The 18,564-nt window shown below is 37.0% G+C and overlaps 1 protein-coding gene across 2 annotated transcripts in view; it reads right to left on the minus strand.

Moving 5' to 3' along the window:
- Positions 1-3,847: 3,847 nt before the first annotated feature.
- The window catches only part of BTAF1 (B-TFIID TATA-box binding protein associated factor 1), a 95,523-nt gene continuing 80,806 nt past the window's right edge, over positions 3,848-18,564 (minus strand). The window contains exons 29-38 of one of the 2 annotated variants that reach the window (XM_030865075.2): positions 17,406-17,483; positions 17,145-17,274; positions 14,841-14,982; positions 14,570-14,700; positions 12,589-12,714; positions 10,986-11,138; positions 8,947-9,158; positions 7,535-7,694; positions 6,978-7,148; positions 3,848-5,469 (exon numbers count right to left, since the gene is read on the minus strand). In XM_030865075.2, the coding sequence (XP_030720935.1) occupies positions 5,326-5,469; positions 6,978-7,148; positions 7,535-7,694; positions 8,947-9,158; positions 10,986-11,138; positions 12,589-12,714; positions 14,570-14,700; positions 14,841-14,982; positions 17,145-17,274; positions 17,406-17,483 (1,447 nt within the window). In that variant the 3' untranslated portion in view covers positions 3,848-5,325. The remainder of the gene's footprint in view (positions 5,470-6,977; positions 7,149-7,534; positions 7,695-8,946; positions 9,159-10,985; positions 11,139-12,588; positions 12,715-14,569; positions 14,701-14,840; positions 14,983-17,144; positions 17,275-17,405; positions 17,484-18,564) is intronic. The other variant, XM_030865077.2, reaches the window with a different exon arrangement.

The following is an 18,564-nucleotide window of genomic DNA, read 5'->3' on the forward strand; positions in this document are numbered from 1 at the left end:
TATCTCTATTTTTTATTATCTTTTTGATTTCCTTCATCAGCATTTTTGTAGTTTTCAGCACACAAACCTTTTACATGTTTTCTAAGATTTATTTTATGGATTTTGGTGCTGTTATATAAAGTATGTTTAAAAATTTCAGTTTCCAATTTTTTATTGCCAAGTATGAAAATACATTTGACTTTTTGTATATTGACTTTGTATCCCGAGAACTTCCTAAACTCAATTCTAGTAGCTTTTTTGTAGATTCTTCGGAATTTTCTACATAGACATTGTAAGTCAGAAGTTTTGTCTCTTATTTTCTGATGTGTGTGTTTTCCTTTTATTGTCATATTGCACAAGGAAGGACCTTAAGTATATCTTTGATCCATCTTTATGCCAATACTACACTTTCCTGAATAGGAGTGGAGAAAGTGGACACTGTATTTGTGATTTTAATTTCTTAAAATTTGCCAGGACTTGCATTATGGCTCAGCATATGGTCAGTTGTGGTGAATGTGCCACATAAGCTTCTAAAGAATGTATTCTGGAGTTGTTGGGTATCTGGGTATGTCTAGGTATGTCAATTAACTCACATTTGTCAACCATATTATTCAAATTGTCTATATCCTGTTGCTTTTTTTTTTTTTTTTTTTTTTTTTTTGCCTGCTTGTTCTACTGAAAGAGGTGTGTTAAAATCTCTAACTATGACCTTGGACCTGTCCATTTCATTTTATGTAGTTGTCTATTTTTCCTTTATGGATTTTGAGGTGTATATCAGTTTGGAGTTGTTATAACTTCCTGGTTAACTGAAATCACTTTATCATTATGAGGTACCCCTCTTTACTGTAAGTAATATTTTTTTGCCTTGAGGTCTACTACTTCTGAAATTAATGTAACCATATCAGTTGTTGGCTAAGGTATCCTTCTCACTGGTCTTTAAGCTTCTCCCATTGTGTTTGGTACAGAGTAGGAAGTGATCAACAAGTGTTGTGCATGTGACTGTCACTCAGTTTTTTATGTTTCAAATGTGAAATAACCATATATGTGATTTGTTTGTATATCCCTAAACAGTGTTTCATTTTTACCTGTTTTCAGTCTTTATATAGACTGAAACTATACATATTTTATTATTTTCTTTCATTCAACATCGTTTTTGAGATTTATCCATGTTTTACCATAGTCATTGATTTTTCACTGCTGTATACTACTTCACTATATAAATAACACCACAGGAGACCTCACTCAGTCCCATACATTCCTTAAAAATACTATCTTCCAAATTTATCTCTCTAGTCTTGACCTTTCCTTTGAGCTCTAGATTCAACATCTCTCCTTTGATATAACAAGGATCTCAATTTAACAACCAAAAGACAATTCTTGATTTCCTACTCTCCCCCTTCCCAATCTGTTCCTTTTTCAGTATTCTGTATCTCCTCATGACACCATTCACCAAGCTGTACAAGAACCAAAATCGAGATGGAAACACATTTGGTTTTACATTGAGGCATTAGCAGGGGGACAGACTGACTTGACTGGGGTAAATATGGTGGGATATGATGAAAGTGAGAGAGATGGGCAGGGGCCAGCACATGTAGGGCTTGTATACCATGGTAAGGAGTTCAGATTCAGTATGAGTGTTATAGGAAGTCATGGGAGGCTTGGCAAGAGGGAAGACCAGTTAGAATACAGTAGTCCTGAAGAGTCAAGATGATGGTGGGAACTATAGCAGTAGTAGTAGAGATGGAGAATGGTGAACAGACTTGGAATATATTTTGGAGCCAGAGATGGTAGAACTTGCTGATAGACTGGATGCAGGGGTGTGTAATAATTAGAGTTAAGTCAAAGACGACTTCGTCTCTTTTCCCATATCCCATTCCTTCTGGACCCTCCTATGAACTGTATTATTAGGTGCTCTCATTCCATCTCCCATTTTTGCCTGCCCTTTCATAGTTTCTATCAATCCATCTCTGCATCCCATCATAGATGATTTTATAAGATCAGTCTCCCAATTCACATTCTCTCTTCACCTGTGTCTAATCTGCATTGATGACTATCAAGTTTTCAATTTGTGACTTTTTTCATTTATGAATGTTTCAAATTTGCCTTTTATTTTTTATTTTTATTTTTTTATTTTTGCAGTACGCGGGCCTCTCACTGTTGTGGCCTCTCCCGTTGCAGAGCACAGGCTCTGGATGCGCAGGCACAGCGGCCATGGCTCACAGGCCTAGCCGCTCTGCGACATGTGGGATCTTCCCAGATCGGGGCACGAACCTGTGTTCCCTGCATCGGCAGGCGGACTCTCAACCACTGTGCCACCAGGGAAGCCCTGCCTAACTTTTAAATAATGTTTTCCTTATTTTCATATCTAATTAATCATTACTTTATGGTCTTTCAGATTATTCTATTTGCAGTTTTTATTCTATTTTTTAAAATAACTTTATTAAAGATTATTTAATTCTTGGCTGCACTGGGTCTTAGTTGCAGCACGCAGGATCTTCGCTGAGGCATGCAGGATCTTTCGTTGTGGCACGTGGGCTTTTTGTTGTGGCACGTGGGCTTCTCTCTAGTTGTGGCGTGCAGGCTCCAGGGCATATGGGCTCTGTAGTTGTGGCTCGTGGGTTCCAGAGCACGTGGGCTCTGTAGTTTGTGGCACGCAGGCTCTCTAGTTGTGGCGTGTGAGCTCAGTAGCTGTGGCGCGGGCCTAGTTGCCCCGTGGCATGTAGGATCTTAGTTCCCTGACCAGGGATCAAACCCTCGTCCCCTGCATTGTAAGGTGGTTTCTTTACCATTGGACCACCAGGGAAGTCCCTATTTGCAGTTTTGAAATAACGAATTTTCCTATTTGCATCTGCTGACTCTTCCTCCTGGTAGTTCATTGCCTCCTGTAGATTGTGTGTGTGTGAGTTTAATCTTAGAAGCTTTTCCCTGTGGCAATCCTAAGGGACCCTATCTGAAACTGTTCCTATAGGGCAGTTTTGTTTGCTTCTGCTAGGGTCCCAGAGTTGATATGTTATTTTCTTAATTTGTGGTTCTTATAGCTATACATTTAAAATAACCCAACCTTACTTACCTTTGGTACAGGTATTCTGGGATTCTGATTTCTCACAGATGACTTTGTGATTCTGGGCTCTTGGACAGTTCTACTAGTCCTGTTTCAATACGTGAACTCTTTGTGGCTTTATGGAGAGGATTAAGTTATAGCTCCACTTTCTCCTGTAAGCCTGAAACCATGGCTGCTGTCCCTACACAGATATCAGCCCCTATATTCTTCAACAGAACTTCACTGGTTTAAGGGAACTTACTAGAGACCGGTGGGAACCCTTTCTTTAAGCAGGAGGTAGTTTTTGATGTCTGACACTGATTTGTGTGACTAGCAAATATTTTGTTTATTGACACAACTCAAGTTTTTGCTTCGTAGATTCACACTGAGTACTCTGACACTTGATAACAGATGTTCCTGCAATCAGTTTCACTTAGAGTCCACTGATGCCAGCATGTGTTCTGGGAAATTAGGAGGTCTACCTTTAATCGGGAGGTATACGATTGTACTGGGATTAAATATTTGGAACAGATATGTGATGCAACGCTGTTACTTTTCTGTAATTTCTATTATGCTCTTATAGTCCCCCCGCTTTTGCCTCTGAGTGGTCACATTCTCAGACAGCTTCTCTGTGCTATGTACAGTGGATATTCTATATAAAGTCAAGAATTTCCTTTTTGTCTTCCACCAAATTTGACTATAAGTCCTAAATAATGAAAAAATAACCATTTAATTAGTAAGAAAAAAGATCTTGAGCATTTTTTGACCATATCTAAACTAATAATCTTTTGCTTTTTCTAGTGATCACTTCCTACAAATAACACACAGTTGCACATATTTTTACAGTTAAATCTTTTTTTATTCTCTTGTGGAATGCTATGTTTAATGTTACAGTATGGTTGTCAAAGCTACTGAAATGTGACACATATCCATGTCTAAATGCTGCAGAACAGTATAACTTTATTTTAACAAAAAGTTATTTTACAGCTGAGGTCTGATGGTTTTGAAACCAATGCCTATGTGTGTGTATGGCCAGCCACAAACCTGGGGGATGTTTATTTCCTGTACATGTATATACAAATATATCCCATACATATATATGCACACAGGCATGTATTAATTTATGTGTGAAATATATAAAATTATATACATACACATACATGCATATCTATATACATATACCCACCCTCACTATTGAGCTCACTTTTCTAACACTAATCAGCTTCATGCCCAATTACTGCTGCCCAGTATAACTACATGATTTTAGTGCCAATACCAAGCACCCTTTCGGATGCAGGATAGGTACATCTGTGCATATAGATATGTGTATTTATGTATGTTTGTGTGTATAAAGGAATCATTTCTCCCTTTTATGCTACAGTCATGCATTACTACGATAAACAGTCTTTTCACCATAGGTTTTGAAATTCTAAACAGTGTAAAATCTACTTCTGGAAAACTGTATAGGTTCATAGTTACAAAAAATATATATTTTATATATATATATGTGTATGTGTATATATATATATATATATATATATATATATATATACACACACACACGATTGAAACCTATTGAGTAGATATGTCCTCAGAATCTGGCTATATCCTAGCCCTTAGATAAATTAAAAGAACACCCTCTTAATAGGATGTTATGATAGCCTTAAATAGAACATTACCTGTATTTAGAATAGTTGATGTTTTAAAAGTTAACAAAATGATGTTAAAGATTTGAACAACACTATGCCTTTGCATTAAATATATAAAGGTTTCCACCAAAGGTTTGGTTCAATTAATTGTCTAAGATTTTCATGTTCCAAGAGTGACCAGTATTGTAGTCATTATTCTTAAAATTATGGCTCATTAAAGGCTTTTATACAAAAAAAAGCCCTAGTTTTAATCATTTATAAAAACAAGTTCTCTTTAAAAGGAAAAATGTACATGAACACTAACGTACTCATGGATATTATCCTGTACAAAGTGACTACTATGTAAAGATAGGAGGCTTGTTCCCAGTAAGAACACCTCATGGTAGCACATGTAAACCTGGTTTGGTTCCTCTGCTCTGCAGCTATTCAGCATGTAAAATTTAAACCATTTCACATTAACATTTAAATTTAATACAGTGCAAATGTTTGAGAATAACTTGTTTCCCCCCCAGTGAAACAAGAACCAGCGTTATGCTGAATATTCTTCAGATCTATTTACACATTGAGCTAAAAAGTTCACCATAAACTTTGAAATTTGCTGAATATCAGCAGAAATGTTACTGAACTAGCAGCAATTGCATTTACAATATCTGATAGTTATTTGAGAGAATGCATGAAATTTTCCAGGCTGTACTCTGAATCGTATTGCTCTTGATCCCACAGATCGCTCAGGTTTTCAAGAACTGATTTCATACTTGCTTTTCCAGAAGTAGAGGTGTCAGCTTTTTCTGCTTTGCCATCCTTAAGAAAAATTGGCAGAAAGATAAAATGAAAGATTAATTTCAGAAATTTTATTTTCCTTTAAAATATCATAGTTGTTTCTAACATTGCACTTTTTCAACAGAGTTAAATACTTCAAAATATGGGGAAGTTCGTGAACTCATAAAATAGCCTATTTTCCCACAGCCCTAATAATTTATCATTTTACGCTTTTTATTTGAGAAGAATTTTAAGAACATTGCAAAGAATTCACTGTTAACTGTGTCATTTGGCTTTGTCATTCTTCTCCCCTTGTGTGTGTTTATGTGTGTGTGTATGTGTATATATATATATATATATATACACACACACACCTGTGTATATGTTAGTATTAGATATATAAATTATCAGCCTTTCCCAAAACCATTTGAGAGTAGGTTGTGGATAGTATGCCCCTTTATCCCAAGAACAAGGACATTCTCTTACATAACCCAAGTACAAAGATCAAATTAAGGAAATTTAATATTGGTATATTAACATGATCTCATATGTAGGCCATATTCAAATTTTGCCAATAAGATCCTTTATGGCAGTCGTTCTTGCTTCCTTGGAACACCCCTTGAGCCCAGTTTCTGCTCACTGAAAGTCACCCATAAGAATATTCTTTCAAATGGAATAAAATACATTTGAAGCAAGCCATGTTTCTTTGAGCCTTTTTTTCTGGGTTACACAGATCCTGTTCTTTCAATCTCCCTTATGTGACATGATTGAAGAACTTTTCTCCATTCTGGCCATCTTTTGGGGATTCACTGATTTGTTACTGTTTGTTTAAAATGCAGCACCCAGAACCAGACAGTATTCTAAATGTGGCTTAACACACAGAGTCGAGTGGAACTACTTTCTCTCACATTTGGACACTATAATTCTGTTATTACAGCTAGTTTAATTGCATTATATAAGGCCATTTCTCACCCTAATTTATACTGAGTGTACAGCTGATTTTCTGAACCTACACAGGACTTTAAATCCAACCCTATTAGTTTTACATTATTAGACCAACCAATATTTCCAGCTGGTGCACCCTTTGATAATGGATTGTTATCTGATATATATTAGTTCCATCATCCACATTAACAACAACAGCTACTATTTATTATTTTCATAACTCTAGTAATATAGGCATTGTTATTCTGCCAAGGCTGAAGATGGTCAGAGAAGTTAATTTGCCTAAGGTCGCCAGTTAATAGGAGGCAGGGCAAGAAACACAGACCCAGGTCTAGCTGACTCCAGAAACAGCTGTCCTTTAGCAGGTAGGGACTAAGGAAAGAAAACCTGGGGAAGACACTGGAGACATCAATCAGAAAGTCAGACCTTCAAACATGCCCTAGTATCCTGGAGAGTTTTATCTGGACATCAAAAATTCCCTCAAAGGGTTGTCTAGGTGATACTGAAGTGAATGACTTTTGCTGCTCCTTTTAATACTTTTACCAAGCAGTCCCAGGAAGTCTGTGAATACATTAAAGATACAACAAATTGTATAAGTTCTTTACCTTATCAAGAGTAAACAGATCAAGGAGTTGATCTGTCCCCATACTCTGCAAACTAGAATTCTCTTGGCTAATAACAGTATTTGCTATGTTCATCTTGAATTTCTGCAAACCCATTATTTTCTCTTCCAACGTTCCTCTGGTTATCAATCGGTACACATTAACCACACGTTTCTGAATGAGAAAAAGAAGTTAAGCAACTGTAGCATGAATAAATGGGTAAGTAAGTTTTGAGATTTACCAAGTCAGAGGGCTTGCATACTTGTACTAAGTACTTAACTACCACTGAATTAGGATTGTGTTTTCTTTATCTGTGCCCATGACCTTAAAATGTTTGTAGACGATCACAGAATATTAGGAATGGACAGTTTCCCAGGTTTTCTTAGCCCAGGCACCTCACTTAGCGCATGAGGAAATGGTGCCACAAAATTAAGTGACTTGCCTAACGTCACAACCCTTACTAACGTAAGAGCAGGAACTTAAACCAAGGCTTCCTGTCTTTTGGGGGGAGTTATTTTTCCCAGTGCACAAGTTAACACTTGTGAGTGCTGACTTTTTACCTGCCCAATGCGATGGGCCCGGTCCATGGCTTGTAGATCACGCATGGGATTCCAGTCATGCTCCACAAATACCACTGTGTCAGCGCCTGTTAAGTTAAGCCCCAGGCCACCAACGTGAGTTGTAAGTAAGAGAACGTCTATGGATGGATCGTTGTTAAACCTAAAAACATAGATATTAAAAAATAAAATTAGTACATTTCTTCCTAAAGTTCAAGTAACAGAAACTGAACTGTTTAATAAAAATTAAAGAGCACAAATGAGAACACTGCTTTATAATCCACGACATAGACATTTCTGTGACCACCTGAGTTCAGACTATCTTCTTTTAATATACATAACATCTTTAGTAGTAGAAAGAAGGTATTCTAGAACATGTCAGAAATTTCATACCTAGCAATTAAGTCCAATTGCAAAATGGATACAAAAATGGAACACTAATTATAATTAAGACAAAACCCAACTATGAACATTTAACATATGGAGACAGAAGAGTGTAGAGAAAGGTTAGATCAGTCAGGGAAGGTAGAAGATTAGCGTGCTGAGGGTTGCTAAAATTGTACTAGTCCTAGAAGATATTGACAAAGGACATCTGGTAGCTTCTAGGAAAAAGAAAAACTAACATTACTAAGCTACCATTTATTACTCACTGAGTCAGGCAATGGGCTTTGTACTTTATATGCTTTATGTTATTTCTTACAATAGCTCTATAAGATATTATTATTGTTATTTGAGAGACTCTCAGGCTGTGTGGATAAGAAACAGGCCCAAGAGAACACTGCCTCAATGGTAGAGTCAGAGTCAAACCTGGGTTCAAAGTCCCTTCGTGGCTCTCTGTTTTGTGCCTAAAAATCTCTTAGGGATGCTCGTTAAAAATGCTCACTCTTGAAGTCAGCAGGCCTGGGACAGAACCTAGGAATATGCATTTTAAAAAATGAACCCCTGCGATTTCCAAAGCAGAGGGAGCAGACCACACGTAAGAAACACTGTACTCAGTGATTCTGCTTCCAAGCTAGGCCAGCTTCCAACTTGTTTTCAGCAGAGACAGAGGGATCAGGATAAAGAGCTTAGTTAAGCCACTTGTTTGCTTCCTCCTGCCCCAACTCCCATAAACAGATGAGGGGAAAGTAGTTATCTCTATTTTTTGTTGATGCCTTAAATTTCTTTCATGCCCTTAGGAGTGCTTTCCTAATACAGTCACACTTTTTTCCCCCTAACTAAACAAACTATTCAATTATATTTCTGCAGTTCTGTATTTTAAAAAGGTAAAGATTTAGTTGGGTTGAATTATACAAAAAAAACCCACATTTGCAAATATCTAGCCAAAGAAGATACTTCATGAGGCAAACTTCTATGTAAGTAATAATAATAAATTGACTATAACTTGATTTGTAAGATTTTTAGAAGCCACTTACCGTGAAACAATGGAATGCCTCTGACCAGGAGGTATGCTACCATCTAATCTCAAGTAAGTGACAGAGGGTAAGTGAGGTTTGAGAAGATCATGCTCTACTATATCAAGCATGCTTTTAAGCTGACAGAAGATCAGTATCCTGTGCTGGGCTACAACAGACTCTGTGCCACTCTCGGAAGTGCTGCCATTTCCCAAACCACAGTCCAACAGCAACTTGAAAAAAGAATCACTTGTTACACAGATGTCCAATAAAAGTAGGCAGTCAGTCTCACCAAAATAAATATTTCTCTTTGTGGTGAGAAAAGGTTAACTTACCTGTGACCTGAAAAGCAGATTAGCATTTGGGGCTCTCATTTATAACATTTTCTACACTAGCCCATGTGAAATCTAAAATCTTCATCCGTTATTTATTCTCAATAAAATTTAAGCCAGAATAACTACAAAAAGCTAAAACAATAAAGTCCAGGTTTTACAATAAGATCTTAATTTTTAAGGCTAGAAAAACTAAATGGTATTAACATTTACATTAACTTGAAATTGGTTCCTTTAATTTAACCTTTCCAAATTCCAGAATTTTTTAAAACTCCATTTTTAAAAGCTATACCAAGAGTGACATGAGCAAATGGCAGAGCAAGCAGTTCCTAGAAAAATTAATTCCAGTGATCCACACTGACACATATAATCAGGCTGTTCAAAGACAAAGACAAAAAGCGAAATCTTGACGACAGCAAGAGAAAAGTGACCACCCCACCACCACCACACGACCTGTGGGATCTTTGTCTCCCGACCAGGGATCAAACCCGGGCCCCGGCAGTGAAAGCGCCAAGTCCTAACCACTGGACTGCCAGGGAATTCCCAAAAGTGACTTCATGTAAAAGGGATTCTCAATGAGATGAACACCTCTTTTCTCATCAGACACCATGGAGGACATGACCAAGAAAGTTAAAAGACAATCTACAGAATGGGAGAAAGTATTTGCAAATCATGTATCTGATAAAGGCTTAATATCTAGAATATAAACTCCTAAAACTCAACCAAAAGACAACCCAATGAAAAAACAGTCAAAGGACTTAAACAGGCATTTCTCCAAAGAAGATATACAAATGTCCCAATAAGCACATGAAAAACAACATCATTAGTCAATAGGAATAGCAAATCAAATCAACAGTGTGATACCATTTCATACCTATTGTGATGGCTATACTTAAAAAAAAGGAAAATAAGTGTTGGTGAGGATGTAGGGAAATCAGAACCCTGGCACATAGCTTGGGAATGTAAATGTTGCAGCCACTGTGGAAAGCAGTTTGGCAGTTCCTGAAAAAGTTAAACATAGAATTGCTATATAATCCAGCAATTCCACTCTTAGGTCTAGTATCTAAAAGAACTAAAAAGAGGGACTCAAACAAGCCAATGTTCATTGCAGCATTATTCACAATAGCCAGAAGGTGGAAACAACCCAAGTGTCATCAACACATGACTGGATAAACAAAATGTACTGGTGGTGGTAATAACAACAACAACAAAGGACTATTATCCAGCCATAAAAATGAATGAAGTGCTGATATGTGCTCTAACATGAATGAACCTTGAAAATAAGTGAAATAAGCCGGCCACAAAAGAACAACAATATGGTGCCACGTACATGAAATATTTAGAACAGGCAAATGCATACAGACAGAAAGTAGATTCGAGGTTCCCTGGGGTTACAGAAAGGGGAGTGGGAAGTTATTGCTTAACAGGTACAGAGTTTCTATTTGGTTGATGGAAAAATTTTGGAAATAAATAGTGGTAATGGTTACATAACACTGTGAATGTTATTAATGCCATAGAATTCTACACTTAAAAATGGTTAAAACGGCATATACTATGTTATATATTTTACCACAATTTTTTAAAAAGCTGTATCAAAAATTTAACAAACCAAATTTTAAAATAAAAGAAATAGTAAACACCTCAGTAATCTTTTGGAAAAGCAAATTTACCTACTGTTACAGACCAAGAATGTACAACACACATCTAACACTTAGAAGACCTACTTACTTGTTTCAAAGCCGAGAGTTTAGGGGCATGCTGAATATCATGGAGAGAAGAATTCTGAACCGCAAGTTTCTCAGTAGTACTCTTGAACTCTGGGTGTTGAGGTGTTAAGACTAATGCTGGATGGTTGCACAGTTTACGCAGGTACTGTAATGCCTTTAAGAAAGGGGAAGAAAGTATACACAAGTCTCCTTCACGTGCCACAAATGTTCATGTCAGTATCTTTCCTATGCTAGTCCATCTATCTAAAATGCCTTTCTTCTCCTTCTCACTACTCCTCTGCTCATTCTTCAAGAAACAGTTCAAGTACCTCATCTGTGATGTCTTCATCTGTGTTTCTTACACGACTTGTATTTATTTTTGTGACAGCATTTATAACTTGTATAAATTGTACTGTTTATGTCTGTCTCCCCCACTAGACAATGAGCTTCTCGTGAAAGAATGTCTTATTTATTAGCTTCTAGCTAACTCTTTCCCACTCAAAGTGCCTGATAATGCTGATAGATGATTCTAGAACTAGACATCATTTTCTAAAGAAAGGTTTCTCAAACTTCAGTGGGTATAAAAACTTCTTGAGGACCTTATAAATCTGTAAATCTCTCCCCTCTACACAGTATTTTGATTCAACAGGTCTGGTGGTGGGAAAGGTAAGGTGGAACTAGGTGGTTGTGTTTCAAGTGGTTGTGTTTGAGAATCAGAACCCCCTCAGGTCTTTTTTTTTCTTTCTCTGATTCAGCCATACCCTTTGTCTTTTGTCATTTACTTGGCTTATAGTTTGGGTCTCAACTGTATCCGTAAGCACTATGACAGAAACTGTGGGAGAGGTATAAGCCTTCAAAATCACCTTTCCCCATTTCTATCTTTAAAACTGCTACAAGTATTTAATTTATTGGTGACAAGGGGGTTTGGAAAGTATTCTACAGTGGAATATTTCAAAAGGGAAAGAAAAAAAGTGAGTTGATACTCTTTTTTCTCAAGCACATCCATCACGTGTCTCAGGACTTCTGTGCTTTATGTATCCTCTGCCTGGAATCACTCCCCCCCTACACACATATCTGCATGCCTCAATCTTCCTTCAGATCTTCGCTCAAATGTCACCTTCTCAGTGACATCCCTGATCACTCTATTGAAAACCACAACCTACCGTGACTCCTATACTGTATAACCCCATACTTGCCTTTATTTTCTTTTACATGATATATATATTTTACTTACTTAATCAATTTTCACCTCTACAAGGGAAGGGGTCTGTTTTGTCCACTGCTTTAATTAACCCCTGAGGTTATAGAAAAATTACTGCCTTGTTGTAGATGTTCAAATATTTTTTGAATAGAAAATAAAAGTTTCTCTATTTTAAAACCCTTCTTTTAATGTAATATACAAACATATATTGTGGGTTTTACTTTAATTTTAATATTAAATTACTTATTAATTACTAATTATGAATAATGAAAATAAATTAAATTGGTACTTTTACCTATCTTCAAGAATGTATACACAATACCGAAAAAAACCAAATAAATCCGTATTTCAGTGTTCCATGTAAAAATTGCTGCACTGAAGAACATTGTTCAACAACATTTAAAAAGTGGACTGTAATATATACCTGGAATACATGGCCTGTAGCTTTAAGCTTTGGTTTTTCAGTTTCTTCAGAAAGTGCAGCTGAAGAAACTGTTTCATCAACATCACACTTGGCACGAGACTTAGCAAAATCCTCATAGAGCTGAACCTGTAAAATTCCCCCCATGAAAGCAATAAGTATAATTATTTTCAATTGTTCAAAACATAACTAGCGGGCTTCCCTGGTGGCGCAGTGGTTGACGGTCCACCTGCCGATGCAGGGGACACGGGTTCGTGCCCCGGTCCAGGAGGATCCCACATGCCGCGGAGCGGCTGGGCCCATCCGTGAGCCATGGCCGCTGAGCCTGCGCATCCGGAGCCTGTGCTCCGCAGCGGGAGAGGCCACAACGGTGAGGCCCGCGTACCGCAAAAAAAAAAACCAAAAATACCCCACATAACTAGCAAAGGCCAATAAAAGCAGTAATTTAAATCAGCCCTCATCAAAGAAGATAAATTATGATACCTATATTTCACTACTTGATTACAGATGATCCACTGCATCTTGGTAAATTCCTTTTAAATTACATTTAGAAAACAAGTTTAACACATTGTTTGGCTGCTAAAATATTTAAATAAATAGTCAAATAGTCCTAGACCCAATTTTTCCACTCTGTTCAAGAAGAGAAATACATTACCAATAAAAGAGAACTTTAACCTTTACAAGTAAATGAGGAAATCTTCCTTAAGTGAAGTTATGTGGTCAAGACCCTAATAGGTATATTTCAGAAGACCAAGTTTAAAAAAGGATACTAACTGCAGAACCCATACCAAGTTCAAAGTATTATCTTGAAGTCTGGGTTCCTGCCTTGTATATGCTAAAACAATGTGAAAGGGAAGAGAATCTAGAGTGCTAGAGAACAGAAGTCAGAGAATAAAAACCTACAGATGCAAAACGAACCCAAATGTCACTTCCCTCCCCAGCCCCCTTCCTCCAGACTGCTTAAGCATGTTTCATGAAGTGTTACAGTGCCACCCCCAGTATATCATCTCAGGTTTCTTCACATGGCACCTTCTCTTTATTATACTTAACTTTAAAAAGTCTTGATTTCCTTACCTCTAAAAATTTTTCCTTCAAGAAATATTAATCCAATTTTTACAAATGAGGGATGGAGGCTCAGAGAGATGAGGTAGATAATATAAATGATCACAGAGCTCTTAGCATCTAAATTAGTGTGCTGTCCACTAAACTCAGGTTGTATAGATAAATACTAAAAGGTTAAATGTCTATACACTGGAGGGAAAGAAGCAGTTTTCCAGGTATGTCTGTATATCTTTTTTTCATTTGACCATACTAAATCAACTCTAATACTGACAGACTGATGCTCACTAACCTAGAACACAAAGTAAACGTTCAAACAGAAAATTCTGCTTATAGGCCATATCTTACTAAGACAAGAGACAGTTTCCCCTTACAAAAATACTGCACAAGGAAAGGCATACAATAAATTCCTTTGATAATGGTCTCTATGTACGAAATCAGAACTGTGCAGAAGCCAATACTTATTTTGGAAATTTACTGGCAATACTTTAAAAGGGACAAGGTCCCACTTCCCAACTCAGCCCTGATGTATACACCTATAATGCTGCTGCAAGGATATGACATTATAGGCAGACTTCTTGCCCTTATAAAACACTGGCTTACTTCTGTATCATTTTAGCCTTCCAACTTTTTCAATTAACTAGACATATATAACAAAGCAATTATGATACTGGATTTTGTTTTAATGCTATATTCAAAATGCACATACCCAAATGTGTACTTACATATCCAAACAGATTCATTTAGGTTTTATCTACACCTGTTTGAAACTGAGTATTCCTGAAGTCTAAGGAAGTAGAAGCTAGATTAGAGTGACAAACCAAAGGCTAAATCCCCTTTATTCAATACTTTTGTGGCTTGTTCAAAACATTCCCCTAATAAACATACCACCACCAACCACAATTGCGATCACCAGATTCCTAACCTGGAGAGTACTAAGAGTACAGTAATAGTCTTGAATAATTTTGGGTGGTAGATCCTGCAAAACATCTTCTTTCATTCTTCTCAAAAGAAATGGCAGGACTTGGCGGTGCAGTGCATCCATCGCGAGAACACCTATTAATAAGAGAGTTAACTTAATTCTATTTATTATTATTATTAATTTCTCTTAATAATAAGATTAAATGGCTTCCCAAAAGTTAGATATAAATTATATTCACTTGCACAGAGTATATAACTGTATCTCTTTTTCATACCTGCTTCTTGTTCACGACTGGAGCTTCGAGCATCCCTACTTGCTAATATAGGTTTACCATATCGTGCAGCAAACTGGCGTTCAGTCCCCAAAAATCCTGGCATGAGGAAATCAAATAATGACCACAGCTCCAAAACGTTGTTCTGAATATAAGAAAGGAACACCAGTTATCTTGTGTACTAGGATTATTTCCTTATACTTAAAAATGGAACATTAATGAAAGCCCACTGTGATGACATAGATTATCACCACATTTTTGGGTATAAGTCTATATATACACATATTTTAAAGATTTTTTTGATGTGGACCACTTTTAAAGTCTTTATTGAATTTGTTACAATATTGCTTCTGTTTTCTGTTTTGGTTTTTTGGCCATGAGGCATGTGGGATCTTAGCTCCCCGACCAGGGATCAAACTCGCACCCCCTGCAAAGGCAAAGTCTTAACCACTGGACCGCCAGGGAAGTCTCTATAAGTCTATATTTTAATGTGTAAAATTTGGAGAAAATACTCTATCCTATTTGGAGGAAACTTTCAAGTCTCTTCCACCAGAATAAGCCTTGGTCCATGGTATTTAAATCCTACTGGTAGGTTCCATCAAGTAGTAAATAGAAGAGGAGAAAGATGAATACATGTCTGATTCTTTCAACTTTGAGACTCAGATTAGCAGCAAGATTTAAGAAATTTGGCCAATACCACCATTTCTTCAACACAGGAAAACCTAGAAGAGTTTGGTTATAGGTCAAGTCTACCCAGTATTTATGGGGCATGAGGAACAGGCACAGGTTCTTTCCAATTCTGTTGGAGTTTCATGAAAAAAGAAAAAAAGAAATCAACACTTTTTCATTTTAGATGCTTTCCCAGTATGTGTGGATCCTAAGGTACCATCCCATCTGTTTACCCCTTCCAGAAGGCCTCCTCACCAGGCTCAAGCAGTGGCTCACCATGCTGGGCTGCCATTCTATACTGAAACCCTTCTAATCCCACCTAGGCTCTGCCCCATGGCTCATGGGCTACCATGGCTGTTTGGTGCAGAAACCCACCCACCTTACAGCTTCAGAGCTAAACTGTTGAGGTGTGGAAGGGGAAAAGAGAGCCTTTAAGCAAACAAATACTTCTTTTGTTGTGAAAGCTATAATCAATTTTAAAATACTGTGAAGTTTCCATATAAGCAAAACAAATCTTGATATATCAAACCTAAAAAGTATGCCGCGGAGCAGCTGGGCCCGTGAGCCATGGCTGCTGGGCCTGCGCGTCCGGAGCCTGTGCTCTACAATGGGAGAGGCTGCAGCAGTGAGAGAGGCCCGTGTACCACACACACACAAAAAAACAAACCTAAAGAGTGATTTTTTCCTCTTATTTATTTATCTATCTATTTATCTATCTATTTATTTAGGCTGTGTCATGTGGCATGCAGGATCCTAGTTCCCAACCAGGGATCAAACCCATGCCCCCTTTACTGGGAGGGCAGAGTCTTAACCACTAGACAACCAGGAAAGTCCCTTTTTCCCTTTTAAATGTACTTTTTCTTACTTCCATTAAATTTTCATATGTTTGTAATTACGTTCTCTCTTGTGGTTATTAAAATCTGAAGTGTTTACTTAATAGACAAAACCATAATACTTTAGTAGTCAGTCCATCACCAAAAATAAATTTAAAAGAAAAGTAACAAATACATAAAGAACCACCATTTTTTTAAGAGTCAGAAGCAATCTTAGAGGTCACTTGGTGTCTACCCTCCTACCAACTGGAGAATGATGGAGGGTATCTTCCCATCAGACTTGGCTATCCAAGCTAGATGTGAACATTTGCAACCAATTCCTCTGGAAGATAAGAGAATCTCTCAAAAATATCTAAAGGCATCTACATACTCAGCCATCTCCTTCCTTTTCTAAGATAAACTGTTACAATCTCTTTCCTTCAATTGCTTCCTAATCTCAGGTATTCATACCTCTCCTATATGATGAGTCACCTCTGAATCATCTCTAGCTTTTCAATGTTAAATCAGATTGTATTATACTGCAGAAGGAAGATGGCCAATGTGGAAGACTTATGTCTTATGTTATAAGACTTATAAGACTTATGTTTACATAGCCTAAAATTACATTTTAAATATGAGATTTAAAACCTAGTTTGCTCACATACTGCTACATACCAAATGAACCATTATAAAAGCAAGATAATTATTGGAAATTATCATTCCTATAAACTAAAAAAACCTCTTTAATTCACTGTCAAATGCCAAGCCTTCTCGCCACATGGCAAATATTAAAAAAAAAAAAAAAAAAAAAAAGGTAAATAATTACCTGGATTGGTGTTCCAGAAAGAATAATCCTATAATTAGCAGTCAGTTGTTTTACTGCTTTTGACAATTTTGTTTTTCCATTTTTGATGACATGGCCTTCATCAAGAATACAGTAGTTAAATTTAATATTTCTGAAGAAAAACAAAAAATGTTAGCATCTTTTACTATATGTCAGGAACAATATGAAGTCTTTGAGGCAGGAAAATACTAAGTCTCTCTGAATTTGATACTAAGTCTTTCTTTAAGAAAGTTTAATTCTTACCTAAAGAAATCTATGTCGTTTCTCACAACATCATATGAAGCCACTATCAGATTGTGCCTTTTCACCTGATGCTGTAACCTGTATTTAAAAATACATAAGATTACAAAATGGGGAATCTGCAAAGTTTATAATATGCTTTCAAGGGGAAAACCACAGATGCCATTGTATAAAGTGCTTTCAATCTACCTACTAAGCCCAATATTCCCTTCTGCTTACTCTACATCCATGACCCTGATACCTGAAGGCCATTCTTCTTATGACTTGGCCTTGTTGCCCTAACTCAGTCTGATTAGAAAAGAGACAGGTACCTGACTCAAAATGTGGAGGTCATTTTAACTTTATTTGCCAACACCTCTTCCTTGGAGGCACTCACTATTCCTTCACCATTCCATGTTGTGCTGGGGGGTAGAGGGGGAGCTATCAATCACACATCCTCATAGTCACCAAAGAGATGAAGCATTTTAATCAGGTCAAGCCATTCACAATATTTTATCCCCTGACCACAAAGACTGGTTTGGGGGCATGACCCAGTCAAGGCCAGTCAGTCATCTCAAGTACTGATATATTCATGATGGGAGAGAAAAGATTTCTGTTTATTATAGTTGCCAAGCTAGGAGAATGCCCATGGTCATCTTACCTACCAACAGTAGACTGAAGTCCAGTAGAGATCAACAGAACAAGTTATACGTGGGGAAGAATAGTAAATTAGATGTACCTGAAGCAAGAATTCACCCCCTGAGATTCTCAATTTAATTAATGAATTTGCCATTTGCTTAAGCTAGTCTGAGCTGAGCTTCTACCACTTGTAAATGGATGAATTCTTTTACAATAAATTCTTTAAGAGTACAAGCTGTTGAGCTGCCTGTGTTCCAATCTTCATTTAATTAGCTGAGTGACCTTCTTCCCAGACCCCATGTCTTAGACTCCTCATCTGCAAACTGGGAATAATAGTACCCATACCTCATAAGGTAATTATGAGAATACACAATTTTACATAAATGTAAATAAAACTGCTTAGAATAATGCCTAGCCAGTAAGTGCTCAATATATGTTAGCTATTATTAACAGAAGGGCAGCAAATCTATGGACTAATCAGCAATCTATGACTATCCAAGCTTTAAAAGATGAACTGAAATCAGGGCTTTCCTCATGGCACGGT

This window comes from Globicephala melas, chromosome 16 (genome assembly GCF_963455315.2).
Source record: "Globicephala melas chromosome 16, mGloMel1.2, whole genome shotgun sequence".
Taxonomy (NCBI): Eukaryota; Metazoa; Chordata; class Mammalia; order Artiodactyla; family Delphinidae; genus Globicephala; species Globicephala melas.